Source organism: Lonchura striata, unplaced genomic scaffold, assembly GCF_046129695.1.
Source record: "Lonchura striata isolate bLonStr1 unplaced genomic scaffold, bLonStr1.mat Scaffold_312, whole genome shotgun sequence".
NCBI classification, from domain to species: domain Eukaryota; kingdom Metazoa; phylum Chordata; class Aves; order Passeriformes; family Estrildidae; genus Lonchura; species Lonchura striata.
Window position 1 is genome coordinate 8,494 of NW_027461172.1, and position 27,953 is coordinate 36,446.

Genomic DNA, 27,953 nt, shown 5'->3' on the forward strand with positions numbered 1-27,953 from the left:
AGGGTCACTCAGAGGTCACTCAGTGGTCACTCAGTGGTCACTCTCAGGCCACGCCGTGGGCCGGGGGCGGTCTCCGTGTCCGGCCTCCGGCCTCGGTGTCGTCGTCGTCGTCGTCGCTGTCGCCGTCGGGGGGCAGCCCTGGGGGGTTCCGGGAGGTTCCAGAACCTTCCAGAACCTTCCAGGGCCTTCCCCGGGGTTCCGGAACCTTCCAGGGCCTTCCCCAGGGTTCTGGAATGTTCTATTGGGTTCTGGGAGGTTCTGGGAGGTTCTTTGGGGTTCTGGAATGTTCTTTGGGATTCTGGGAGGTTCTGGAAGGTTCCTTGGGGTTCTGGGAGGTTCTTTGGGGCTCTGGGAGGTTCTGGGAGGTTCTTTGGGGTTCTGGAATGTTCTTTGGGGTTCTGGGAGGTTCTGGGAGGTTCCTTGGGGTTCTGGGAGGTTCTTTGGGGTTCTGGAATGTTCTATGGAGTTCTGGGAGGTTCTTTGGGGTTCTGGGAGGTTCTTTGGGATTCTGGGAGGTTCTGGAAGGTTCTATTGGGTTCTGGAAGGTTCTATGGGGTTCTGGGAGGTTCTGGAAGGTTCTATTGGGTTCTGGGAGGTTCTTTGGGATTCTGGGAGGTTCTGGAAGGTTCTATTGGGTTCTGGGAGGTTCTTTGGGGTTCTGGAAGGTTCTATGGAGTTCTGGAATGTTCTATGGAGTTCTGGGAGGTTCTTTGGGGCTCTGGGAGGTTCTGGAAGGTTCTTTGGGGTTCTGGAAGATTCTATTGGGTTCTGGGAGGTTCTGGGAGGTTCTTTGGGGTTCTGGAAGGTTCTATGGGGTTCTGGAATCTCCCCGGTCTCTCCCTCTCATCCCCAAATCCCCCCGGTGTCCCCACGTCCCCCTGGTGTCCTGGTGTCCCCAATGTCCCTGGTGTCCCCATCCCAAATCCCTGGTGTCCCCCCGGTGTCCCCAATGTCGCCGATGTCCCCATCACGCCCAAATCCCCGGTGTCCCGGTGTCCCGGTGTCCCCCCGGTGTTGCGGTGTCCCGGTGTCCCCTCACCCCCAAAACCCCCCGGTGTCCCCCCGCTGTCCTGGTGTCCCCAAAGCCCCCCGGTGTCCCCAATGTCCCTGGTGTCCCCGTCACCCCCAAATCCCCGGTGTCCTGGTGTCCTGGTCTCCCCGGTGTCCCGGTGTCCCCAATGTCCCCATCACCCCCAAATCCCCGGTGTCCCGGTCTCCCCGGTGTCCCTGTCACCCCCAAATCCCCGCTGTCCCCCTGGTGTCCCGGTCTCACCGGTCTCCCCGGTGTCCCCAAATCCCCCCGGTGTCCCCAATGTCCCCAATGTCCCCATCACCCCCAAATCCCCAGTGTCCCCAGTGTCCCCGCTGTTCTGCTGTCCCGGTGTCCCCGCTGTCCCGGTCTCCCCGGTGTCGCGGTGTCCCCCCGGTGTCCCCATCACCCCCAAACCCCCCCCGGTGTCCCGGTGTTGCGGTGTCCCGGTGTCCCCTCACCCCCAAAACCCCCCGGTGTCCCCGTCACCCCCAAATCCCTGGTGTCCCCCCACTGTCCCGGTGTCCCCAATGTCCCCGGTGTCCCCATCACCCCCAAACCCCCCCCGGTGTCCCCGGTGTCCCCGTCACCCCCAAATCCCCGGTGTCCTGGTGTCCTGGTCTCCCCGGTGTCCCGGTGTCCCCAATGTCCCCGTCACCCCCAAATCCCCGGTGTCCCCCCGCTGTCCCGGTGTCCCCAAAGCCCCCCAGTGTCCCCAATGTCCCCGGTGTCCCCGTCACCCCCAAATCCCCGGTCTCCTGGTGTCCTGGTGTCCCGGTCTCCCCGGTGTCCCCATCACCCCCAAACCCCCCCGCTGTTGCGGTGTCCCCCCGGTGTCCCGGTGTCCCCAGTGTCCCCATCACCCCCAAATCCCCGCTGTCCCCCCAGTGTCTCCCCAGTGTCCCGGTGTCCCGGTGTCCCCCCGGTGTCCCGCTGTCCCCCCACTGTCCCGGTGTCCCGGTGTCCCGGTGTCCCCACTGTCCCGGTGTCCCGGTGTCGCGGTGTCCCGCTCTCACCGCGTGCCGCCCGCCGGGCGCGGCGCCGGTCGCGGGGCAGGGCGGCGGCGGCGGCGAGGAACGCGGCCCCGCCGAGGGCGGCGGCGAACGGCAGCGGCAGCAGCGCCCGGCGCAGCGCGGCCGCCCCGCGCTGGAACGAGAGCGGCGCCGCGCCGCCCCCGAGGGCGTCACTGAGCTGGGGAGAGAGGTGAAACCAGTATAAACCAGTATGGACCAGTATGGACCAGTATAAACCAGTATGGACCAGTATGGACCAGTATGGACCAGTATGGACCAGTATGGACCAGTATGGACCAGTATGGACCAGTATAAACCAGTATAAACCAGTATGGACCAGTATGGACCAGTATAAACCAGTATGGACCAGTATGGACCAGTATAAACCAGTATGGACCAGTATGGACCAGTATGGACCAGTATAAACCAGTATGGACCAGTATGGACCAGTATGGACCAGTATGGACCAGTATCAACCAGTATGGACCGGTATGGACCAGTATGGACCGGTATGGACCAGTATAAACCAGTATGGACCAGTATAAACCAGTATAAACCAGTATAAACCAGTATAAACCAGTACGGACCAGTATAAACCAGTATAAACCAGTATAAACCAGTATGGACCAGTATAAACCAGTATGGACCAGTATAAACCAGTATGGACCAGTATAAACCAGTATAAACCAGTATGGACCAGTATAAACCAGTATAAACCAGTATGGACCAGTATAAACCAGTATGGACCAGTATAAACCAGTATAAACCAGTATGGACCAGTACGGGGCAGTGGCCACCCCGCGCTGGAACGAGAGCGGCGCCGCGCCGCCCCCGAGGGCGTCACTGAGCTGGGGAGAGAGCGAGAGACCAGTATAAACCAGTATGGACCAGTATGGACCAGTATAAACCAGTATGGACCAGTATAAACCAGTATGGACCAGTATAAACCAGTATGGACCAGTATAAACCAGTATAAACCAGTATGGACCAGTACGGGGCAGTGGCCGCCCCGCGCTGGAACGAGAGCGGCGCCGCGCCGCCCCCGAGGGCGTCACTGAGCTGGGGAGAGAGCGAGAGACCAGTATAAACCAGTATGGACCAGTATGGACCAGTATAAACCAGTATGGACCAGTATAAACCAGTATGGACCAGTATGGACCAGTATGGACCAGTATGGACCAGTATAAACCAGTATAAACCAGTATGGACCAGTATGGACCAGTATGGACCAGTATAAACCAGTATGGACCAGTATGGACCAGTATAAACCAGTATGGACCAGTATAAACCAGTATGGACCAGTATAAAACAGTATGGACCAGTATGGACCAGTATGGACCAGTATAAACCAGTATGGACCAGTATAAACCAGTATGGACCAGTATAAACCAGTATAAACCAGTATGGACCAGTATGGACCAGTATAAACCAGTATGGACCAGTATAAACCAGTATGGACCAGTATAAACCAGTATAAACCAGTATGGACCAGTATGGACCAGTATGGACCAATATAGATCCAGTGATTCCAGTATGGACCAGTATGGTCTCAGTGCTCCCAGTCCCTCCCAGTCCCTCCCAGTTTGTCCCAGTTTGTCCCAGTCCCTCCCAGTCCCTCCCAGTTTGTCCCAGTTCCTCCCAGTTTATCCCAGTCCCTCCCAGTCCCTCCCAGTTTGTCCCAGTCCCTCCCAGTCCCTCCCAGTTTGTCCCAGTTCCTCCCAGTCCCTCCCAGTCCCTCCCAGTCCGTCCCAGTCCCTCCCAGTTCCCTCCCAGTTTGTCCCAGTCCCCTCCCAGTCCCTCCCAGTGCCTCCCAGTCCCTCCCAGTCCGTCCCAGTCCCTCCCAGTTCCCTCCCAGTTTATCCCAGTCCCTCCCAGTTTGTCCCAGTTTGTCCCAGTTTGTCCCAGTCCCTCCCAGTCCCTCCCAGTTCCCTCCCAGTCCCTCCCAGTCCATCCCAGTTCCTCCCAGTCCATCCCAGTCCATCCCAGTCTCACCAGTCCCACCAGGTAGGGGCTCCCCGCGTCCCCCAGCAGGTGTGAGGTCAGGATCTGCAGCGCCTCGGCCGTGGAGCGGCGCCCGGGCGGCACCACGTACTGGGAGCACTGGTTTGTACTGGGAGCCACTGGGAGGGGGCCGGCGCCCTCCCAGTACAGCCCAATTTTCTCCCAGTTCATCCCAGTTCATCCCAGTACATCCCAGTTCATCCCAATCCTTCCCAGTTTGTTCCAATTCCCTCCCAGTTCATCCCAGTTCCCTCCCAGTACGTCCCAGTTCATCCCAGTACAGCCCAGTTCCAGCCCAGTACAAACCAGTACATCCCAGTGCCCTCCCAGTATATCCCAGTTCATCCCAGTCCCTCCCAGTTCCCTCCCAGTCCTTCCCAGTTCCCTCCCAGTTCCTCCCAGTTCCCTCCCAGTCCTTCCCAGTTCCCTCCCAGTCCATCCCAGTCCATCCCAGTCCATCCCAGTTCATCCCAGTTCCCTCCCAGTCCATCCCAGTTCATCCCAGTCCCTCCCAGTTCATCCCAGTTCCCTCCCAGTCCATCCCAGTCCATCCCAGTTCATCCCAGTTCCCTCCCAGTTCATCCCAGTCTCACCAGTAAGATGTCGGCCACGATGGCCCAGTTCAGGGACAGGAGGGTCTCGCCCAGGAAGATGAAAACCTGGGGGGGGCTCCCAGTTCAAACCAGTTCAAACCAGTTCAAACCAGTGCCCCCCAAATCCCCCCATAATGACCCCCAAACCCCTCCCAGTTCAAACCAGTCCATCCCAGTCCCTCCCAGTCCATCCCAGTTCATCCCAGTTCATCCCAGTCACCCCCAAACCCCCCCATAATGACCCCAAACCCATCCCAGTCCATCCCAGTATAAACCAGTGCCCCAGTAATGACCCCAAACCCCTCCCAGTTCAAACCAGTTCATCCCAGTCCCTCCCAGTCCATCCCAGTTCAAACCAGTCCATCCCAGTCACCCCCAAACCCCCCCATAATGACCCCCAAACCCATCCCAGTCCATCCCAGTATAAACCAGTGCCCCAGTAATGACTCCAAACCCCCCCATAGTGACCCCCAGAGCCCTCCCAGTCCATCCCAGTATAAACCAGTGCCCTAGTAAAGAACCCAAACCTCCCCATAATGACCCCCACACCCCTCCCAGTCCATCCCAGTATAACCCAGTGCCCCAGCAATGACCCCAAACCCCCCCATAGTGACCCCCAAACGCCCTCCCAGTATAACCCAGTATAACCCAGTATGTCCCAGTGCTCACGTAGGCGGCGGGGGGGCAGGGCTGGGCGCACAGCAGGGCCAGCAGCAGCCCCCAGTGCCAACCAGTCCATCCCAGTCCATCCCAGTATAAACCAGTCACCCCCGAATCCCCCCATAATGACCCCCAAACCCCTCCCAGTTCATCCCAGTATAACCCAGTGCCCCAGTAATGACCCCAAACCCCCCCATAATGACCCCAAACCCCTCCCAGTCCATCCCAGTATAACCCAGTGACCCCAAATCCCCCCAAAACCCCCTGAATCTCCCCCGAACGACCCCAAATCTTGGCCCAACGACCCCCAAACACCCTCCCAGTATAACCCAGTATAACCCAGTCCGTCCCAGTGCTCACGTAGGCGGCGGGGGGGCAGGGCTGGGCGCACAGCAGGGCCAGCAGCAGCCCCCAGTGCAAACCAGTCCATCCCAGTATAACCCAGTGCCCCAGTAATGACCCCAAACCCCTCCCAGTCCATCCCAGTATAAACCACTGACCCGAAATCCCCCCGAAACCCCCCAAATCTCCCCCGAACGACCCCAGATCTTGGCCCAACGACCCCCAAACCCCTCCCAGTCCATCCCAGTCCCTCCCAGTCCGTCCCAGTGCTCACGTAGGCGGCGGGGGGGCAGGGCTGGGCGCACAGCAGGGCCAGCAGCAGGCAGGGCGCGGCGCCCAGCACCCCCCCCGCGCACAGCAATGGGTCGGCCCGGGGGTGCCGGGGGCGGAGCCGCCGCGAGAGCTCCGCCCCCAGCCCCACCCCCAGCACCCCCGAGCCGCAGGTCAGGGCGCCGAACAGCAGGCTGGGGTCAGAGGTCACCCGGGGTCAGCCCGGGGTCAGCCGGAACGTGCCCGAAATATCCCCGAAATATCCCCGAAATGTGCCCGAAATATCCCCGAAATGTGCCCGAAATATCCCCGAAATGTGCCCGAAATATCCCCAAAATATCCCTGAAACATGCCCAAAATATCCCCAAAATATCCCCAAAACGTGCCCGAAATATCCCCAAAACGTGCCCGAAATATCCCCGAAATATCCCCAAAATGTCCCCAAAACGTCCCCGAAATATCCCCAAAATGTCCCCAAAATATCCCCAAAACGTGCCCGAAATATCCCCAAAACGTGCCCGAAATATCCCCAAAATATCCCCAAAATGTCCCCAAAACGTCCCCGAAATATCCCCAAAATGTGCCCAAAATATCCCCATAATGTCCCCAATATATCCAAAAAAAATCCCAAAATATCCCCAAAATATCCCCGAAATGTCCCAAAAATATCCCCGAAATGTCCCCAATATATCCCAAAAAAATCCCCAAAATGTCCCCAAAAAATCCCCAAAATGTCCCCAAAATATCCCCAAAATGTCCCAAAAATATCCCCGAAATGTCCCCAATATATCCCAAAAAAATCCCCAAAATGTCCCCAAAATATCCCCGAAACGTGCCCGAAATATCCCCAAAATATCCCCAAAACGTGCCCGAAATATCCCCAAAATATCCCAAAAATATCCCCGAAATGTCCCCAATATATCCCAAAAAAATCCCAAAAAATCCCCAAAATGTCCCCAAAATATCCCCAAAATGTCCCAAAAATATCCCCGAAATGTCCCCAATTTATCCCAAAAAAATCCCCAAAATGTCCCCAAAATATCCCCAAAATATCCCCAAAATATCCCCAAAACGTGCCCGAAATATCCCCAAAATATCCCCAAAAATGTCCCCAAAATATCCCCAAAATATCCCAAAAACGTCCCTGAAATATCCCCAAAACGTGCCCGAAATATCCCCAAAATGTCCCCAAAACATCCCCAAAATGTTCCCGAAATGTCCCCAAAACATGCCCAAAATATCCCCAGAATGTCCCCAAAAAATATCCCCAAAATGTGCCCGAAATATCCCCAAAATATCCCCAAAATGTCCCCAATATATCCCCGAAATATCCCTGAAATATCCCCAAAATATCCCAAAAAAATTCCCAAAAAAATCCCCAAAATGTCCCAAAATCCCCCCAAGATTTCCCCAAAATCCCCCAAAAATGTCCCAAAATTCCCCCAAAATATCCCAAAATCCCCCCGAAATTGCCCCAAAATGTCCCAAAATCCCCCCAAAATGTCCCAAAATCCCCCCAAAATTTCCCAAAAATCCCCCCCAAAAAACCCCTTCAAAATGTCCCAAAATCCCCCCAAAATGTCCCCAAAATGCCCCCAAAATTTCCCCAAAATCCCCTCAAAACGTCCCAAAATCCCCCCAAAATGCCCCGAACCCCCCAAAATGTCCCAAAATCCCCAAATTTGGGCTCCCACCTCTGGTCGCCACGGCAGGGCGGTGCCTCCCCCAACGTCCCCGTTGTCCCCAAAATGTCCCAAAATCCCCCAAAAATGTCCCAAAATGTCCCCAAATGTGCCCAAAATCCCCCCAAAATATCCCAAAATCCCCCCAAAATGCCCCCAAAATGTCCCAAAATGTCCCCAAAACGTCCCAAAATCCCCCCAAAACGTCCCAAAATCCCCCCAAAATGTCCCCAAAACGTCCCAAAATCCCCCCAAAATGTCCCAAAACGTCCCAAAATCCCCCCAAAATGTCCCAAAATGTCCCAAAATGCTCCAAAACGTCCCAAAAAGTGGATTTGGGCCCCACCTCTGGTCGTCGCGGCAGCGCCGTGACCCCCGGCAGGGCGGTGCCTCCCCCAACATCCCCAAAATGTCCCCAAAATGTCCCAAAATGTCCCAAAATGTCCCAAAATCCCCCCAAAATGTCCCAAAATGTCCCAAAATCCCCCAAAATGTATCAAAATCCCCCCAAAATGTCCCCAAAATGTCCCAAAATCCCCCCAAAATGTCCCCAAATCCCCCAAAATGTCCCAAAATCCCCCCAAAATGTCCCAAAATCCCCCAAAATGTCCCAAAATCCCCCCAAAATGCCCCAAACCCCCCAAAATGTCCCAAAATCCCCAAATTTGGGCTCCCACCTCTGGTCGCTGCAGCAGCGCCGTGCCCCCCGGCAGGGCGGTGCCTCCCCCAACGTCCCCAAAATGTCCCCAAAATGTCCCAAAATCCCCCAAAATGTCCCAAAATCCCCCCAAAATCCCCCCAAAATATCCCAAAATTGCCCCCAAAATGTCCCAAAATCCCCCCAAATGTCCCAAAACCCCCCAAAATGTCCCAAAATCCCCAAATTTGGGCCCACCTCTGGTCGCCGCGGCAGCGCCGTGCCCCCCGGCAGGGCGGTGCCTCCCCCAACGCCCCCAAAATGTCCCCAAAATGTCCCAAAATGTCCCAAAATCCCCAAATTTGGGCCCACCTCTGGTCGCCGCGGCAGCGCCGTGCCCCCCGGCAGGGCGCCGCCTCGCCCCGCGCCAGCCGCACGCGGAACAGGAACGCCGGCGCCCAGAGCGCCAGCGCGCCCGTCACGAAGGCCACGGCCGTGAAACCCAGCGTGGACAGCACCAGCGTCCGGCTGCGGGGTCAGAGGTCAGGATTCCCGGGGAAAATTCCCAAAATTCCGAAAAAACGGCACCGAAATAGCCCAAAATAGCCAAATTCTACCCCAAAAACGGTGAAAATCGACCCAAAAATGGCCAAAATCCACCCAAAAATGGCCAAGAAAATGGGACACTGAGGTGACACTGAGCGTGGACAGCACCAGCGTCCGGCTGCGGGGTCAGAGGTCAGGATTCCCGGGGAAAATTCCCAAAATCCCAAAAAAACCCCGTTCAAATCGGCCGAAATAGCGAAATTCCACCCAAAAATGGCCAAAATCGACCCAAAAATGGCCAAAAAAATGGGACACTGAGGTGACACTGAGCGTGGACAGCACCAGGGTCTGGCTGCGGGGTCAGAGGTCAGAATTCCCGGGGAAAATTCCTGGAATCCCGAAAAAACGGCACCGAAATAGCCCAAAATAGCCAAATTCTACCCCAAAACCGGTGAAAATCGACCCAAAAATGGCCAAAAAAAGGGACACTGAGGATGAAGGACACCAGGGTCTGGCTGCGGGGTCAGAGGTCAGAATTCCCGGGGAAAATTCCCGGAATCCCGAAAAAACGGCACCGAAATAACCCAAAATTGCCAAATTCTACCCAAAAATGGCCCAAATCGACCCAAAAATGGCCAAAATCCACCCAAAAATGACCAATAAAAAGGGACACTGAGGTGACACCGAGCATGGACAGCACCAGGGTCCGGCTGCGGGGTCAGAGGTCAGAATTCCCGGGGGAAATTCCCAGAATCCCAAAAAAACCCCGTCGGAATTGGTGAAAATGGGCAAAAATGGCCCCAAAATGGTCCCGGATGGGGCAGGGGTCACTCAGGGTCACTCACTGGTCAGTGGTCACTCTCAGTGGTCAGTGGTCACTCATTGGTCACTCATTGGTCACTCTGGTCACTCATTGGTCACTCACTGGTCACTCATTGGTCACTCTGGTCACTCATTGGTCACTCATTGGTCACTCATGGTCACTCATTGGTCACTCATTGGTCACTCTGGTCACTCATTGGTCACTCTCAGTGGTCAGTGGTCACTCATTGGTCACTCAGTGGTCACTCAGTGGTCACTCATTGGTCACTCTCAGTGGTCAGTGGTCACTCTGGTCACTCAGTGATCACTCAGGGTCACTCATTGGTCACTCACTTCATTCCCAGCTCCCTGATCTCCCGGGCCCAGCTGCGGTCAGCGGTCAGTGGTCACTCATTGGTCACTCTCAGTGGTCAGTGGTCACTCTCAGTGGTCAGTGGTCACTCAGTGGTCACTCAGTGGTCAGTGGTCAGTGGTCACTCTCAGTGGTCAGTGGTCACTCACTTGTGTCCCAGCTCCCTGATCTCCCGGGCCCAGCTGCGGTCAGTGGTCAGTGGTCACTCATTGGTCAGTGGTCACTCATTGGTCACTCTCACAGGTCAGTGGTCACTCAGGGTCACTCATTGGTCACTCATTGGTCACTCATTGGTCACTCATTGGTCACTCACTTCATTCCCAGCTCCCTGATCTCCCGGGCCCAGCTGCGGTCAGTGGTCAGTGGTCACTCATTGGTCACTCTCACTGGTCACTCTGGTCACTCTGGTCACTCATTGGTCACTCTCAGTGGTCAGTGGTCACTCAGTGGTCAGTGGTCACTCACTTGTGTCCCAGCTCCCTGATCTCCCGGGCCCAGCTGCGGTCAGCGGTCAGTGGTCACTCACAGGTCAGTCACAGGTCAGTGGTCACTCTCAGTGGTCAGTGGTCACTCACTTGTGTCCCAGCTCCCTGATCTCCCGGGCCCAGCTGCGGTCAGTGGTCAGTGGTCACTCATTGGTCACTCAGTGGTCACTCACTTGTGTCCCAGCTCCCTGATCTCCCGGGCCCAGCTGCGGTCAGCGGCCGCGGCTCCGGCCCCGTCCAGGCCGCCCCGGGGCGGGTCCCTGACCACGGCCAGGAGCAGCAGCAGCGCGGCCACGCCCAGGACAGGGGTCACCTGCGGGGCAGAGGTCACACGGGGGTCAGGGGTCACCCGGGGGTCACTCGGGGGTCACCTGCAGGGTCAGGGGTCACCCGGGGGTCACCTGCGGGGCAGAGGTCACACGGGGGTCATTTGGGGTCACCCAGGGGTCACTCGGGGTCACCTGCGGGGCAGAGGTCACCCGGGGGTCATTTGGGGTCACTCGGGGGTCACCTGCGGGGTCAGGGGTCACCCATGGGTCATTTTGGGACATTTAAAGGTCATTTAGGGTCACCCAGGGGTCACTCAGGGGTCACATGCGGGGCAGAGGTCACACGGGGGTCAGGGGTCACCCAGGGGTCACCTGCGGGGCAGAGGTCACACGGGGGTCAGGGGTCACCCAGGGGTCACCTGCGGGGCAGAGGTCACCCGGGGGTCACTCAGGGGTCACCTGCGGGGTCAGGGGTCACCCGGGGGTCACTTTGGGACGTTTAAAGGTCATTTAGGGTCACCCGGGGGTCACCTGCAAGGTCAGGGGTCACCTAGGGGTCAGGGGTCATCCAGGGGTCACTTTGGGACGTTTAAAGGTCATTTAGGGTCACCCGGGGGTCACTCAGGGGTCACCTGCGGGGTCAGGGGTCACCCAGGGGTAATTTTGGGACATTTAAAGGTCATTTAGGGTCACCCAGGGGTCACTCAGGGGTCACACGGGGGTCAGGGGTCATTTGGGCTTATTCAGGGGTCACCTGCGGGGCAGAGGTCACACGGGGGTCAGGGGTCACCCAGGGGTCACCTGCGGGGCAGAGGTCACACGGGGGTCACTCAGGGGTCACCTGCGGGGTCAGGGGTCACCCGGGGGTCAGGGGTCATCCAGGGGTCACTTTGGGACGTTTAAAGGTCATTTAGGGTCACCCGGGGGTCACTCAGGGGTCACCTGCGGGGTCAGGGGTCACCCGGGGGTCACTTTGGGACGTTTAAAGGTCATTTAGGGTCACCCGGGGGTCACTCAGGGGTCACCCAGGGGTCAGGGGTCACCCAGGGGTCACTTTGGGACGTTTAAACGTCAATTAGGGTCACCCAGGGGTCACCTGCGGGGTCAGGGGTCACCTGCGGGGTCAGGGGTCATCCAGGGGTCATTTCTGGATGTTTAAAGGTCATTTAGGGTCACCCGGGGGTCACCTGCGAGGTCAGGGGTCATTTGGGGTTATTCAGGGGTCAGCTGCGGGGGGCAGAGGTCACCCGGGGGTCATTTGGGGTCACCCAGGAGTCAGGGGTCACTCAGGGGTCATTTTGGGACATTTAAAGGTAATTTAGGGTCACCCGGGGGTCATTTGGGGTCACTCAGGGGTCACACCAGGGTCAGGGGTCATTTGAGGTTATTCAGGGGTCACCTGCGGGGCAGAGGTCACCCGGGGGTCAGGGGTCACTCGGGGGTCACCTGCGGGGTCAGGGGTCACCCGGGGGTCATTTGGGGTCACTCGGGGGTCACCTGCAGGGTCAGGGGTCACCCAGGGGTAATTTTGGGACATTTAAAGGTCATTTAGGGTCACCCAGGGGTCATTTGGGGTCACTCAGGGTCAGGGGTCATTTGAGGTTATTCAGGGGTCACCTGCGGGGCAGAGGTCACCCGGGGGTCAGGGGTCACTCAGGGGTCACCTGCAGGGTCAGGGGTCATCCAGGGGTTATTTCTGGACGTTTAAAGGTCATTTAGGGTCACCCAGGGGTCACTCAAAGGTCACTCACAGGGCAGGGGTCACACAGGGGTCAGGGGTCACATGGAGGTCAGGGGTCACATGGGGTCACCTGCGAGGGTCAGGGGTCACTCGGGTCATTTGGGGTCACTCAGGGGTCACCTGCGGGGTCAGGGGTCACCCAGGGGTCATTTAGGGTAACTCAGGGGTCACTCAGGGGTCAGGGGTCACTCAGGGCAGGATTTTGGGGAATTTTGGGACTTTTTGGGGATTTTTTTGGGGCTATTTTGGGACATTTTGGAGGATTTTGGGGGGATTTTTTTGGGGGGATTTTTTTGGGGGGATTTTTGGGATACTTTGGGATTTTTTTGGGGATATTTTGGGAGTTTTTGGGGGATTTTATGGGGATATTTTGGGATTTTTTTGGGGGATATTTTGGGGGAATTTTTTTGGGACTATTCGGGGGATTTTTTTGGGGCTATTTTGGGACATTTTCGGTAATTTTGTTGTTTTCTCACCCACCCGCAGCGCCCAGCGCCAGTCGGCCGCCAGGTCCTTGACCTTTGACCCCGCGATGTAACCCAGGCCGCTGCGGGGGTGGGGGAGGGGCGGGGTCACGGCGGGGTCACGGCCCCCCCGGAGCCCCTCCCCCACCCCGGGGAGAAATTACCGCCCCTCCCCCACCCCCTGAGCCCCTCCCCCACCCCAATGACGGATCCCAGCCCCTCCCCCACCCTTATCTTCCCCTCCCCCACCCCCATTGCCCCTCCCCCACCCCAATGACGGATTCCAACCCCTCCCCCACCCCCTGAGCCCCTCCCCCACCCCAATGATGGATCCCAGCCCCTCCCCCACCCTTATCTGCTCCTCCCCCACCCCCAATTTCCCCTCCCCCACCCTAATGACGGGTCCCAGCCCCTCCCCCACCCTTTCTGCCCCTCCCCCACCCCAATGACGGATCCCAGCCCCTCCCCCACCCCCATTTCCCCTCCCCCTCACCTGCCCAGGGGCACGGCCAGGTAGAACCCCTCCCCCACAGCCCCTCCCCCTTTCCCCTCCCCCTCACCTGCCCAGGGGCACGGCCAGGTAGAACCCCGCCCCCACAGCCCCTCCCCCACCCTTTCTGCCCCTCCCCCTCACCTGCCCAGGGGCACGGCCAGGTAGAACCCCTCCCCCACTGCCCCTCCCCCACCCCAATGATCGATCCTAGCCCCTCCCCCACCCTTTCTGCCCCTCCCCCTCACCTGCCCAGGGGCACGGCCAGGTAGAACCCCTCCCCCTTTCCCCTCCCCCTCACCTGCCCAGGGGCACGGCCAGGTAGAACGCCCCCAGGGCGCGGCTGCGGGCGGGGCCCCGGTACAGGTCGGCCACCAGGGTGGGGGCCAGGGTGGAGTAGGCGGCCTCGCCCACCCCCACCAGCGCCCGGCCGGCCAGCAGCACCCCGAAGTGCTGGGGGGAGGGGCGGGGGTCACTCACCCCTCCCCCACCCTGCCCTGCCCCTCCCCCACCAGCGCCCGGCCGGCCAGGAGCACCCCGAAGTGCTGGGGGGAGGGGCGGGGTCAGTCACCCCTCCCCCACCCTGCCCGGCCCCTCCCCCACCAGCGCCCGGCCGGCCAGCAGCACCCCAAAGTGCTGGGGGGAGGGGCGGGGTCAGTCACCCCTCCCCCACCCTGCCCGGCCCCTCCCCCACCAGCGCCCGGCCGGCCAGCAGCACCCCGAAGTGCTGGGGGGAGGGGCGGGGGTCACTGACCCCTCCCCCACCCTCCCCGGCCCATCCCCCACCCTGCCCTGCCCCTCCCCCACCCCCCTCCGGGGTCATTGACCCCTCCCCCATCCCCCCAGGTGTGTTTTGGGGGGTCCCCAGGTGTGCCCAGGTGTGTTTTGGGGGTGCCCAGGTGTATCCCAGGTGTGCCCAGGTGTAATTTGGGTGCCCCCAGGTGTGTTTTGGGTGTCCCCAGGTGTATCTCAGGTGTATTTTGGGTGTCCCCAGGTGATTTTTGGGTGCCCCCAGGTGTGTTTTGGGTGCCCCCAGGTGCATTTTTGGGGTGCCCAGGTGTGTTTTGGGCGCCCCCAGCTGTATTTTGGGTGCCCCCAGGTGCATTTTTGGGGTGCCCAGGTGTGTTTTGGGCGCCCCCAGCTGTATTTTGGGTGCCCCCAGGTGCATTTTTGGGGTGCCCAGGTGTATTTTGGGGTACCCAGGTGTGCCCAGGTGCGTTTTGGGTGCCCCCAGGTGTATTTTGGGTGCCCCCAGGTGTATTTCGGGGTGCCCAGGTGTATTTTGGGGTACCCAGGTGTGCCCAGGTGTATCCCAGGTGTGCCCATGTACACTTTTGAGGTCCCCAGGTCCATTTTGGCGATCCCCAGGTGTATTTTGGGTGCCCCCAGGTGTATTTTGGGGTGCCCCCAGGTGTATTTTGGGTGTATTTTGGGTGTCCCCAGGTGATTTTTGGGGTGCCCAGGTGATTTTGGGGTACCTGGGGGGGCACGAAGTTGGTGGCCAGCGTCACCCCCGACCACAGCCCCAGCCCCAGGTGTGCCCAGGTGAGTTTTGGGTGTATTTTGGGTGCCCCCAGGTGATTTTTGGGTGCCCCCAGGTGTATTTTGGGTGTATTTTGAGTGCCCCCAGGTGATTTTTGGGTTGCCCAGGTGATTTTTTGGGGTGCCCAGGTGATTTTTGGGTGTATTTTGGGTGCCCCTAGGTGTATTTTGGGTGTCCCCAGGTGTATTTTGGGGTGCCCAGGTGTGTTTTGGGTGTATTTTGGGTGCCCCCAGGTGTATTTTGGGTGTATTTTGGGTGTCCCCAGGTGATTTTTTGGGTGCCCCCAGGTGATTTTTGGGGTACCTGGGGGGGCACGAAGCTGGTGGCCAGCATCACCCCCGACCACAGCCCCAGCCCCAGGTGTGCCCAGGTGTGCCCAGGTGAGTTTTGGGTGTATTTTGGGTGTCCCCAGGTGATTTTTGGGGCGCCCAGGTGATTTTTGGGGCGCCCAGGTGATTTTTGGGGCGCCCAGGTGATTTTTGGGTTTCCCCAGGTGATTTTTGGGGCGCCCAGGTGATTTTTGGGTGTCCCCAGGTGATTTTTGGGTGCCCAGGTGTGTTTTGGGTGTATTTTGGGTGCCCCCAGTTGTATTTTGGGTGTATTTTGGGTGCCCCCAGGTGTATTTTGGGTGTCCCCAGGTGATTTTTGGGGTGCCCAGGTGATTTTGGGGTACCTGGGGGGGCACGAAGCTGGTGGCCAGCGTCACCCCCGACCACAGCCCCAGCCCCAGCGCCAGGAGCCGCTTGCGGCTGTGCCGGTCCCCGAGGAAGCCGAAGAGCGGAGCCAGCACCAGGTAACTGCTGATGAACACTGGGCAGGTGAGAAAAACCAAAATTAGCCAAAAATCCGGGAAAAAACCCAAAAAAAACCACCCCAAAATAACCAAAAACCCAAAAAAACCACCCAAAAATCCCGAAAAAATCACCCAAAAATGATAAAAATCAACACAAAAATGGGCACAAAGCTGCTGATGAACACTGGGCAGGTGAGAAAAACCAAAATTAGCCAAAAATCCTAAAAAAATAAACCAAAAATGATAAAAAATAACCCAAAAATGGGCACAAAACTGTTGATGAACACTGGACAGGTGAGGAAAACCCAAAATTAGCCAAAAATTTAAAAAAACCCCAAAAAAAACCCTTAAAACAATCCCAAAAGAAATCCTTGAAAAAATGAGGATAAACAACAAAAAAAAGCCCAAAAAAATCCCCAAAAATTAAAATAAAAAGGCCCAAAAAATCCCAATAAACCCAAAAAAATCCCCCAAAAATCCCCAAGAATTAAAAGACCTGAAAAATCCCAATAAACCCAAAAAAATCCCCACAAAAATCCCCAAAAATTAAAAAACAAAAAGCCTCAAAAAATCCCAATAAACCCAAAAAAATCCCCACAAAAATCCCCAAAAATTAAAAAACAAAAAGCCCCGAAAAATCCCAATAAACCCAAAAAAATCCCCACAAAAATCCCCAAAAATTAAAAAACAAAAAGCCCCGAAAAATCCCAATAAACCCAAAAAAATCCCCACAAAAATCAACAAAAATTAAACAACAAAAAGCCCCGAAAAATCCCAATAAACCCAAAAAAACCCCCACAAAAATCCCCAAAAATTAAAAAACAAAAAGCCCCGAAAAATCCCAATAAACCCAAAAAAATCCCCACAAAAATCCCCAAAAATTAAACAACAAAAAGCCCCGAAAAATCCCAATAAACCCAAAAAAATCCCTCCAGAAAATCCCCAAAAATTTAAGAAAAAAAGCCAAATAATCCCCCAAAATATCCGCGAGCCCCAGGGCATTGTGGGACACGGATGTGGGCGTGGCCTGGGTGGGCGTGGCCTGGGTGGGCGTGGCTTGTGAATGGCGTGACCCGGGTGGGCGTGGCCTGCGGTGGGCATGGCTTGTGAATGGGCGTGACCCGGGTGGGCGGGCATGGGTGGGCGTGGCTTGTGAATGGGCGTGGCCGGGGTGGGCGTGACCCGAGTGGGCGTGGCCTGTGTGGACGTGACCCGAGTGGGCGTGGCCTGGGTGGGCGTGGCTTGTGAATGGACGTGATCCCGGTGGGCGTGGCCTGGGGTGGGCGTGGCTTGTGAATGGACGTGATCCCGGTGGGCGTGGCCTGGGTGGGCGTGGCATGGTGGGCGTGGCCTGGGTGGGTGTGGCTGGGTGGGCGTGGCCGTGGGAGCGTGGCCTGTGAATGGGCGTGACCTGGTGGGCATGGCCTGGGTGGGCGTGGCCTGTGAATGGGCGTGACCCGGGTGGGCGGGGCCTGTGTGGGCGTGGCCGTGGGGGGCGTGGCCTGGGTGGGCGTGACCCGAGTGGGCGTGGCCTGGGGTGGGCGTGGCTTGTGAATGTGCGTGACCCGGGTGGGCGTGGCTTGGGGGGCATGGCCTGGGTGGGCGTGGCCTGGGGTGGGCGTGGCCTGGTGGGCGTGGCCTGGGTGGGCGTGGCCTCACCTGTCTGCAGGAGGCCGGAGCTGCTGTCGCCGATGCCGAAATAATCCTCCACTTCCGGCAGCACGCCTGGGGGAGGGGCGAGGCTGGGCCACGCCCACCAACAGCCCCTCCCCCTCCCTTTAGCCCCGCCCCTTTCCATTTAATCCTTCAAATTTAGCCCCGCCCCCTTTAAACCCCTCCCACTTTAACCCCGCCCCTTTAAGCACCTCCCACTTTAGCCCCGCCCCCTTTAAACCCCTCCCATTTTAGCCCCTCCCCTTTTAAGCCCCTCCCCTTTCCCTTAACCACGCCTTTCCCCTTAACCCCGCCCCTTTTCTTTTAACCCCGCCCCTTTTCCATTAGCCCCGCCCCTTTCCCTTAGCCCCACCTGTAATTAACGAGGTTAATTAAGCACAGGGCCCAACCCTCTCCCTTTAGCCCTGCCCCTTCCCCCTTTAGCCCCGCCCCTACCGGCCACGGTGAAGCGGTCCATGTAATTAACGAGGTTAATTAAGCACAGGACCCGCCCCTTTCCCTTAGCCCCGCCCCTTTCCCTCAGCCCCACCCCTACTGGCCACGGTGAAGCGGTCCATGTAATTAGCGAGGTTAATTAAGCACAGGACCTGCCTTTTCCCTTTAGCCCCGCCCCTTTTCCTTAGCCCCGCCCCTTTCCCTTCGCCCCGCCCCTATCGGTCACAGTGAAGCAATCCATGCAATTAACGAGGTTAATTAAGCAAAGGACTCGCCCCTTCCCCTTTAGCCCCGCCCCTCTCCCTTTAACCCCACCCCTTTCCCTTTAGCCCCGCCCCTTTCCCCTTAGCCCCGCCCCTACCGGCCACAGTGAAGTGGTCCATGTAATTAACGAGGTTAATTAAGCACAGGACCCGCCCCTTTCCCTTTAGCCCCGCCCCTTTCCCTTAGCCCCGCCCCTACCGGCCACGGTGAAGCAATCCATGTAATTAACGAGGTTAATTAAGCACAGGACCCGCCCCTTTGCCTTTAGCCCCGCCCCTTTCCCTTAGCCCCGCCTGTAATTAACGAGGTTAATTAAGCACAGGACCTGCCCCTTTCCCTCAGCCCCGCCCCTACCGGCCACGGTGAAGCGGTCCATGTAATTAACGAGGTTAATTAAGCACAGGATGGCCACGCTGAGCCGGGGGTGGGGCGCGGGGGGCGGGGCTTGGCCCGCGGGGGGCGGGGCCAGCGCCGGGTCCGGCCCCGCCCCCACCGTGACGTCATCGGGGCGGGCCAAGGTGGGGGAGGGGCAGGGGGAGGCCATGGGGGGGGAGGGGTCCTGGAGGGGGGGAGAGAAATGAATTAAACATCGACAATTAATTAATTAAATTAATGGGAATTAACGAAAAATCGAAATGGGATCAAGTTTAACGAGTTTAACAACAAAAAAAATCAACAAAACCCCCCAAAATTCAGCTAAAAAATCCCAAAATTTATCAAAAAACCCCCAAAATTGGACAAAAAACCCCAAAATTCAACCAAAAAACTCAAAAAATTCATCAAAAAAGCCAAAATTCAACCAAAAATCCCAAAATTCAACTAAAAAATCCCAAAATTCATCAAAAAAACCCCAAAATTGGACAAAAACCCCCAAAATTCAACCAAAAAACTCAAAATTCAACCAAAAAAACCAAGATTGGACAAGATACCCCAAAATTAAATGAAAAAACCCGAAATTCAAGAAAAAAACCTCAAAATTCAACCAGAAAAACCCAAAATTCAACCAAAAAATTCCAAAATTCAACCAAAAAACCCCAAAATTCAACCAAAAAAACCCAAAATTCAACCAAAAAACCCCAAAATTCAACCAAAACCCCCATAAGTCTTCCCAAAAATCCCCAAAATTCTCCGAATCCAACAAATTCTCCCTGAAATCCCCTGAAATGCCCAAATTTCCCCCAAAATTCCCCCAAATCCCCAATTTTCTGCCCAGACTCCCCCAAAAATCCTCCAAAATTTGAACAAATTCCCCCAGATTCACAAAAATTCCCCAAAATTCCCAATATTCCCTCCCAAACCCCCAAAATTCCCAAAATCCGCTCCGAGACCCCCGAAAATTCCCCAAAATTCACAAAATCCCTCAAAATCCCCCCAAAATTCCCCTCAAAAGATCCAAAATTCCCACAAATTCCCAAAAATTCCCAATTTTTCCCCCCAAAATTCCCCAGAAATTCCCCCAAATTCCCAATTTTCCCACAAATCCCCCAAAATTCCCCAAATCCCCCCAAAACCCCCCAAAATTCCCCAAAACATCCGAAATTCCCCCAAATTCCCCATTTCCCCCCCAAAAATTCCCCAAAATTCTCAATTTTCCTCCTAAAACCCCCAAATTCCCCAATTTCCCCCGAAATTCCCCAAAATTCCCAAAAAATTCCCAATTTTCCCTCCCAAAATTCCCCTAAATTCCCAATTTTTCCCTCAACCCCCCCCAAAATCCCCAAAATCCCCGAAAAATCCCCCAAATTCCCCCCGAAATTCCCCAAAAATTCCCCAAATTCCCAATTTTTTCCCCCAAAAAACTCCCAATTTTCCCTCCCAAAATTCCCCAGAAATTCCCCAAATTCCCAATTTTCCCCCCGAAATCCCCCCAGCCGCTCCAAAATCCCAAAAATTCCCCGAAATCTCCCCAACCCCCCCCCCAAATTCCCAAATTTCCCCAATTTTCCCAATTTTTCCCCACTTTTCCCCAATTTCCGCTCCCGCCGCTACCTCGGCCCCGCGCGCCGCTCACGTGACCTCCCGGCGCCCCTCACGTGACCGCGCCCCGCTCACGTGACCCCATCCCTCCCCGCCCCAAGCCCCGCCCACGCCCCGCGCTGATTGGTCGGGGCGCCCCGGCCACGCCCCCTGCGGCGGATTCTCGCTTCCCATTGGGCGGAGCGCGGAGGGAGCCGAGGGCTCGGCGCTGATTGGGTGAGGGGCGGGGCTTGGGGAGGGGGCGGGGCCAAGGAGCCGCGACGGACCCGATTGGGAACAGTTTGTCCCAGTTTGGACCAGTTTGGACCAGTTTAAACCAGTTTGGACCAGTTTGTCCCAGTTTGGACCAGTTTAAACCAGTTTGGACCAGTTTGGACCAGTTTGGACTCATCTTAAACTGGTTCCCACTGGTTTCCACTGGTTGTTACTGGTTGTTACTGGTTTCCACTGGTTTTTACTGGTTTCACTGGTTTTTACTGGTTTCCACTGGTTTTCACTTGTTTCCACTGGTTTCCACTGTTTTTCACTCGTTTTCATTGTTTTTTACTGGTTTCCACTGGTTTCCACTGGTTTTTACTGGTTTCCACTTTTTTTTACTAGTTTTCACTGGTTTCCACTGTATTTTACTGGTTTCCACTGGTTTTCACTGGTTTTTAGTGGTCTCCACTGGTTTCCACTGTTTTCCACTGTTTTTACTGGTTTCCACTGGTTTTTACTGGTTTTCACTGGTTTCCACTGGTTTTCACTGTATTTTACTGGTTTCCACTGGTTTTTACTGGTTTCCACTGGTTTTCACTGTATTTTACTGGTTTCCACTGGTTTTTACTGGTTTTTACTGGTTTCCACTGGTTTCCACTGGTTTTTAACCCTCTCGTTCCCGGTTTAAACCGGTTCTCCCGGTGTCCTTTACTGGTCTAACTGGTCCCGCCTCCCCTCCCCCACCCCCCCTCCCCCCTCCCCCCCCACCCCGGGGTGGGGGAGGGGCAGCGGCAGCTGCGGGGCGGGGGAGGGGCGGGGGGGTGGGGGAGGGGCGGGGGGAGTTTCTATTTTCGGCCTCTGCCCCTTTAAGGGAACCCCGGGGTCCTTTTTGGGGGGGTGGGGGAGGGGCGGGGGGGGGTCCCGGGGCTATTTCGGGGCCGCCCCTCCCCACCCCGGGGCCATAAAAATCCCCCCGGAGGCGCCGGAACCCCCCGGGAGGAGCCCGAGGAGCGGGAGAGCAGCGGGAGAGCGGCCATGGTGAGACCCCGAAAGCGCCGGGATTCACCCCAAAATATCCCCAAAATGTCCCCGAAATATCCCCAAAATATCCCCCAAATATCCCCCAAATATCTCCAAATATCCCCCAAAATATCCCCAAATATCCCCCAAATATCCCGCCAAATATCCCCTGAAACCCCCCGGCATTCACCCCAAAATATCCCCCAAATATCCCCCAAATATCCCCCAAATATCCCCCAAATATCCCCCAAATATCCCCCAAATATCCCCCAAAATATCCCCCAAATATCACCAAAATATCCCCGAAATATCCCCCAAATATCACCAAAATATCCCCGAAATATCCCCCAAATATCACCAAAATATCCCCGAAATATCCCCCAAATATCACCAAAATATCCCCAAAATATCCCCCAAAATATCCCCAAATATCCCCAAAATATCCACCAAATATCCCCCAAAAGATCCCAAAATATCCCCCAAAATACCAAAATATCCCCAAAATATCCTCCAAAATATCCCCCAGATATCTCCAAAATATCCCCCAAAATATCCCCTGAAACCGCCGGGATTCACCCCAAAATATCCCCCAAAATATCCCCAAATATCTCCAAAATATCCCCAAAATATCCCCGAAATATCCCCCCAAAACCCCCGGCATTCACCCCAAAATATCCCCCCAAATATCCCAAAATATCCCCGAAATCCCTGGGACTGACCCCAAAGTATTCCCAAAATATTCCCACAATCCCTGAATTTTATCCCAAAAAAAATCCCCCGAAATCCCCGGGAATGACCGCAAAATATCCCAAAAATCCCTGAAATTCACCCTAAAATATCCCCAAAAATATCCCTGGGATTTGCTCCATAATTCTCCCAAAATTCCCCAAAATCCCCCCAAAAATCCCCCCCCAAATTTCCCAAATCCCCCCAAAATCCCAAATTTCCCTTCGAACTCCCCCACAAATCCCCCCCAAATCTGCCAAAAATCCCCAAATTTCCCCAAAACCGCTTCAAATCCCCCCAAATCTTCCCAAATCCCCCAAAATTCCCGAAAATCCCCCAAATCCCCCCTGAAATCCAAAAAAAAATCCTGAAAAAAATTCCCCCAAATCCCTCCAAATCCCCCCTAAAATCCCCTAAAAATTCTTTTAAATTCCCCCCAAATTCCCAAGAAATCCCCACAGGAATCCCAAAAAATTCCCAAAAAATCCCCCAAAATTCCCACAAAATCCCCCAAAAATCCTACAAAATCCCCACTGAAAATCCAAAAAAATCCTGAAAAAAATCCCCTAAAATCCCTCCAAATCCTCCCTAAAATCCCCCAAAAATCCCCAAAAATCCCCTAAATGCCCCAAAATCCCCAAAATCCCCAAAATCCCCCCTGAAAATAAAAAAAAAATCCTGAAAAAAATTCCCTAAAATCCCCCCAAAATCCTCCAAAAATCCCCCAAATCCCCCAAATTCCCAAAATTCCCCCAAATCCCCCCAAAATCCCCAAAAATCCCCAAAATTGCCCAAAATTGCCCAAAATCCCCCAAAATCCCCCCAGGCCCCGAAGAAGGCGAAGCGCCGCGCGGCCGAGGGCAGCTCCAACGTCTTCTCCATGTTCGACCAGACCCAGATCCAGGAGTTCAAGGAGGTGAGGGAGGGGCTCGGGGGGGTGGGGGAGGGGCCTGGAGGAGTGGGGGAGGGGCTCAAGGTGGGGGAGGGGCTTAAATGGGGGGGAGGGGCAAAAATCGCCACAGTGGTGACCCCAAAAATGGCGAAAAAATGGAGGAAAAAGAAGAGTGGGGGAGGGGCTAAAAGGGGTGGGGGAGGGGCTTGGAGAGGTGGGGGAGGGGCTCAAAGGGGGAGGGGCTTGAAGTGGGGGAGGGGCAAAAATCGCGGTGGTTGGGGGCCAGAAAATGGCGGAGAAATGGGGGGAAAAAAGAGTGGGGGAGGGGCTCAAAGGGGTGGGGGAGGGGAGGGGGAGGGGCTAAAGGTGGGGGAGGGGCTGAAGAGGGGGGAGGGGCAAAAATCAGGGCGGTGTAGGACCCAAAAATGGCGAAAAAAAATGGGGGAAAAATGAGTGGGGGAGGGGCTCAAAGGGGTGGGGGAGGGGCTAAAATGGGGGAGGGGCTTGAAGTGGGGGAGGGGGCTTAAAAGGGGAGGGGCTTGAAGTGGGGGAGGGGCAAAATTCAGGGAGGTCGGGGACCAGAAAATGGCGGAGAAATGGGAGGGGAAAGGGTGGGGGAGGGCTAAACGGGGTGGGGGAGGGGCTTGGAGAGGTGGGGGAGGGGCTTAAAAGGGGGGAGGGGTTTAAGAGGGGGAGGGGCAAAACTCGCTGGGGGCGTGACCCCCAAAATGGCGGAGAAATGGGGGAAACATGAGAGGGGGAGGGGCTAAAAGGGGTGGGGGAGGGGCGGCCCCAAAAATGGCGGAGAAATTGGGGGGGAAATGGGTGGGGGAGGGCTTAAAATGGGGGAGGGGCTGAAGTGGGGGAGGGGCAAAAATCACGGAGGCCACGCCCCAAAATGGCGGAGAAATGGGGCAGAATGGCGGGGGAGGGGCTAGATTAGGTGGGGGAGGGGCTTAGAGTGGTGGGGGGAGGGGCTTGGAGCAGAGTGGGCGTGGCTTCGAGCTCAGTGGGCGGAGCTTCCCCAGCGCTTTTGACCCCAAACCCCCCAAATTTCCGCCGATTTTTCCCGGGTTTTTTTTGGGATTCTCGCCGGGATTTCGCGGGGGGCGTGGCCCTGACGCCCCTCCCCCCTTGGCCACGCCCCCTCCCCTCCCCCCACCCCCCCCCTCAGGCCTTCACGGTGATCGACCAGAACCGCGACGGCATCATCGACAAGGATGACCTGCGGGAGACCTTCGCCGCCATGGGTGGGCGGGGATAAGGGGGCGGGGCCTGGCTGGGTGGGCGTGGTCTGGGTGGGCGTGACCAATGGGGCGTGGCCTAGCTGGGTGGGCGGGGCTTGGGTGGGTGGGGCTAAAGGGGGCGTGGCTTGGTGGGCGGGGCTAAAGGGGGCATGGCTTGGGTGGGCGGGGCTAAGGGGCGTGGCCTGCTCAGGGGCGTGGTTTTGGTGGGCGGGGCTAAGGGGCGTGTGCTGACTAAGGGGGCGTGGTTAGGCTAAGGAGGCGTGGCTTGGGTGGGCGGGCTAAGGGGCGTGGTTTGTGCGGGTTTCAGGGGCGTGGCCAGGCTCGGGGGCGTGGTTTGGGTGGGCGTGGCTAAAATTTGGGTTTGGAGGGGCGGGGCTTTAAGGGAGGGGCTTGAAATGGGGCGGGGCTTAAAGGAAATGGGGCGGGGCTTAAAGAAAAGGGGAGGGGCTTAACTGGAAGGGAGGGCCCTAAAGGAAAAGGGGAGGGGCTTAAACGAAAGGGGAAGGTCTAAAATTAAAGGGGAGGGGCTTAAAAAAATTGGGAGGGGCTAAAAGGAAAGGGGATTGGCTAAAACAAAAAGGGGAGGGGCTAAAGGGAAAGGGGATTGGCTAAACAAAAGGGGAGGGGCTTAAAGGAAGGGATTGGCTAAAACAAAAGGGGAGGGGCTTAAGAAATTGGGAGGGGGCTAAAAGGAAAGGGGATTGGCTAAAACAAAAAGGGGAGGGGCTAAAAGGAAAGGGGATTGGCTAAAACAAAAGGGGAGGGGCTAAAAGGAAAGGGGATTGGCTAAAACAAAAGGGGAGGGGCTAAAAGGAAAGGGGATTGGCTAAAACAAAAGGGGAGGGGCTAAAGGAAAGGGGATTGGCTAAAACAAAAAGGGGAGGGGCTAAAAGGAAAGGGGATTGGCTAAAACAAAAGGGGAGGGCTAAAAGGAAAGGGGAGGGGCTTAAAGGAAAGGGGAGGGGTTTAAATAAAAGGGGAGGGGCTTAAAGGAAAGGGGAAGGTCTAAAATTAAAGGGGAGGGGCTTAAAGGAAAAGGGGAGGGGTTGAAATAAAAGGGGAGGTGATTTAAGGGAAGGGGAGGGGCTTTTAAAATGGGGTGTGGCTTAAAGGAAAAGAGGAGGGGCTTAAAAGGAATGGGAGAGGCTTAAAGGCAATGGGGAGGGGCTAAAACAAAAAGGGGAGGGGCTTAAAGGAAAAGGGGAGGGGCTTTAAATGGGTTTAAGGAAGGGGAGGGGCTTGAAGGGTCAAATTTAAAGGGAGGGGCGTAAAAATGGGAGGGCTTAGTGAGATGAATGGGCGGGGTTTGAAAGAAGGGGCGTGGTTTATTTAAATGAGGTGGGAGGGGCTTAGAGGGGCGTGGCTTGGGTTTATTGGTGTTTTATTGGGAGTGGGCGGGTTTGGGGTTGGAGGGGCGGGGCCGGGGGCGTGTCCCGACTGGCCCCGCCCCCTGCCAGGCCGGCTGAACGTGAAGAACGAGGAGCTGGACGCGATGATCAAAGAGGCCTCGGGGCCCATCAACTTCACCGTGTTCCTCACCATGTTCGGGGAGAAGCTCAAGGGTGGGCAGAAAACCCCAAATTCCCTCCCAAATCCCCGAAATTTGAACTGATAAAACCCCCCCACTGATAAAACCCCCCCAAAAAATTCACCCCGAAATATTAAAAATTCACCCCAAAAAAACCCCCGAAATTCCAGCCCAAAATGCCCCAAATCCCCGAAATTCAAACGGAAAAAACCCCCAAAAAATTCACCCTGAAATATTAAAAATTCACCCCAAAATTCCAGCCCAAAATGCCCCAAATCCCCAAAATTCAAACTGAAAAAAATCCCAAAAAATTCACCCCGAAATATTAAAAATTCACCCCAAAAAAACCCCCAAAATTCCAGCCCAAAATCCCCGAAAACCCCGAAATTCAAACCGGGAAAAAAACCCCAAAATTCCATCCCAAAATCCCCAAAATCCCCAAAATTCAAACCAGAAAAAACCTCCCAAAATTCCATCCCAAAATCCCCAAAATTCAAACTGAAAAAAAACCGAAATTCCATCCCAAAATCCCCCAAATCCCCAAAATTCAAACTGAATAAAACCCCAAAATTCCATCCCCGAAATCCCCAAAATTCAAACCAGAAAAAAAACCCCAAAATTCCATCCCAAAATCCCCAAAATTCAAACCAGAAAAAAACCCCCAAAATTCCAGCCCAAAATGCCCCAAATCCCCAAAATTCAAACGGAAAAAGCCCCCAAAAAATTCACCCTGAAATATTAAAAATTCACCCCAAAAAACCCCAAAATTCCATCGCCAAATCCCTGAAATCCCCAAAATTCAAACTGAAAAAAACCCCAAAAAATTCACCCCGAAATATTAAAAATTCACCCCAAAAAAAACCCCCAAAATTCCATCCCAAAATCCCCCAAATCCCCAAAATTCAAACCGAAAAAAACCCCAAAATTCCATCCCTAAATCCCAAAATTCAAACCGAAAAAAACCCAAAATTCACATTGAAATACTAAAAACTCACCCCAAAAAAACCCCAAATTCCATCCCAAAATGCCCCAAACGCCCCAAATCCCCCGTTTGACCCCGCCCCGTTTGACCCCGCCCCGTTTGACCCCGCCCCGTTTGACCCCGCCCCAGGGGCGGACCCCGAGGACGTCATCATGGGCGCGTTCAAGGTGCTGGACCCGGACGGGAAAGGATCCATCAAGAAGAGTTTGTGAGTGGGGGGCGGCTCCCAAAATCCCCCAAATTCACCCCAAAACAGCCCCGGAACATTGCCCAAAATCCCCGGAATTTACCCCAGAATATTCCTGAAAAGCTCCGAAATTTACCCCAAAATATCCCCAAAATCCCCGGAATTTAACCCAAAATATTCCTGAAAATCTCCGAAATTTACCCCAAAATATCCCCGAAGGACGCACCCAAAATTCCCCAAATTCACCCCAAAATAGCCCCAAAACAGCCCCAAAATATTGCCCAAAATCCCCGGAATTTACCCCAGAATATTCCTGAAAATCTCCGAAATTTACCCCAAAATATCCCCAAAGGACGCACTCGAAATTCCCCAAATTCACCCCAAAATAGCCCCAAAATATTGCCCAAAATCCCTGGAATTTAACCCAAAATATTCCTGAAAATCTCCGAAATTTACCCCAAAATAGCCCCAAAATCCCCGGAATTTAACCCAAAATATTCCTGAAAATATCCGAAATTTACCCCAAAATATCCCCAAAATCCCCGGAATTTAACCCAAAATATTCCTGAAAATATCCGAAATTTACCCCAAAATATCCCCAAAGGACGCACCCAAAATTCCCCAAATTCACCCCAAATTCACCCCAAAATAGCCCCGAAATATTGCCCAAAATCCCTGGAATTTACCCCAGAATATTCCTGAAAATATCCGAAATTTACCCCAAAATATCCCCAAAGGACGCACCCGAAATTCCCCAAATTCACCCCAAAATAGCCCCAAAATATCCCCGAAATATTGCCCAAAATCCCTGGAATTTAACCCAAAATATTCCTGAAAATCTCCAAAATTTACCCCAAAATATCCCCAAAATCCCTGGAATTTACCCCAAAGTATCCCTAAATTATTCCCAGAAATCCCTGGAATTTACCCCAAAATATTCCTAAAAATCTCTGAAATTTACCCCAAAATATTCCCCCAAATCCCCGAATTTTACCCCAAAATATCCCCAAAATCCCTGAAATTTACCCCAAAATATTCCCAGAAACCTCCAAAATTTACCCCAAAATATCCCTGAAATTTTGGGGGGTGG

At 55.1% G+C, this 27,953-nt stretch overlaps 2 protein-coding genes across 2 annotated transcripts; one reads left to right on the forward strand and one right to left on the reverse strand.

Annotated features, from left to right (window-relative positions):
* Nucleotides 1-43: 43 nt before the first annotated feature.
* LOC116184690 (protein spinster homolog 1-like) lies at nt 44-20,257 on the reverse strand. Its single transcript, XM_077790719.1, has 15 exons — nt 20,140-20,257; nt 18,461-18,550; nt 17,393-17,458; nt 15,614-15,750; nt 13,699-13,850; nt 12,924-12,990; nt 10,607-10,746; nt 8,601-8,756; nt 5,914-6,103; nt 4,638-4,703; nt 4,036-4,134; nt 3,022-3,102; nt 2,811-2,891; nt 2,047-2,221; nt 44-138 (listed from the first exon to the last, which is right to left on the reverse strand). Exons 1-15 carry the CDS (start codon nt 20,255-20,257, stop codon nt 44-46), a joined length of 1,713 nt encoding a protein of 570 aa, XP_077646845.1.
* Nucleotides 20,258-21,258: 1,001 nt separating this feature from the next.
* On the forward strand, nt 21,259-26,884 carry LOC144248713 (myosin regulatory light chain 11-like; the record flags this gene model as incomplete). Its single annotated transcript, XM_077790720.1, has 5 exons — nt 21,259-21,319; nt 22,854-22,943; nt 24,094-24,169; nt 25,624-25,728; nt 26,806-26,884. Coding segments are annotated over exons 1-5 (353 nt in total), but the record flags the coding sequence as incomplete, so codon positions are not given.
* Nucleotides 26,885-27,953: the final 1,069 nt, after the last annotated feature.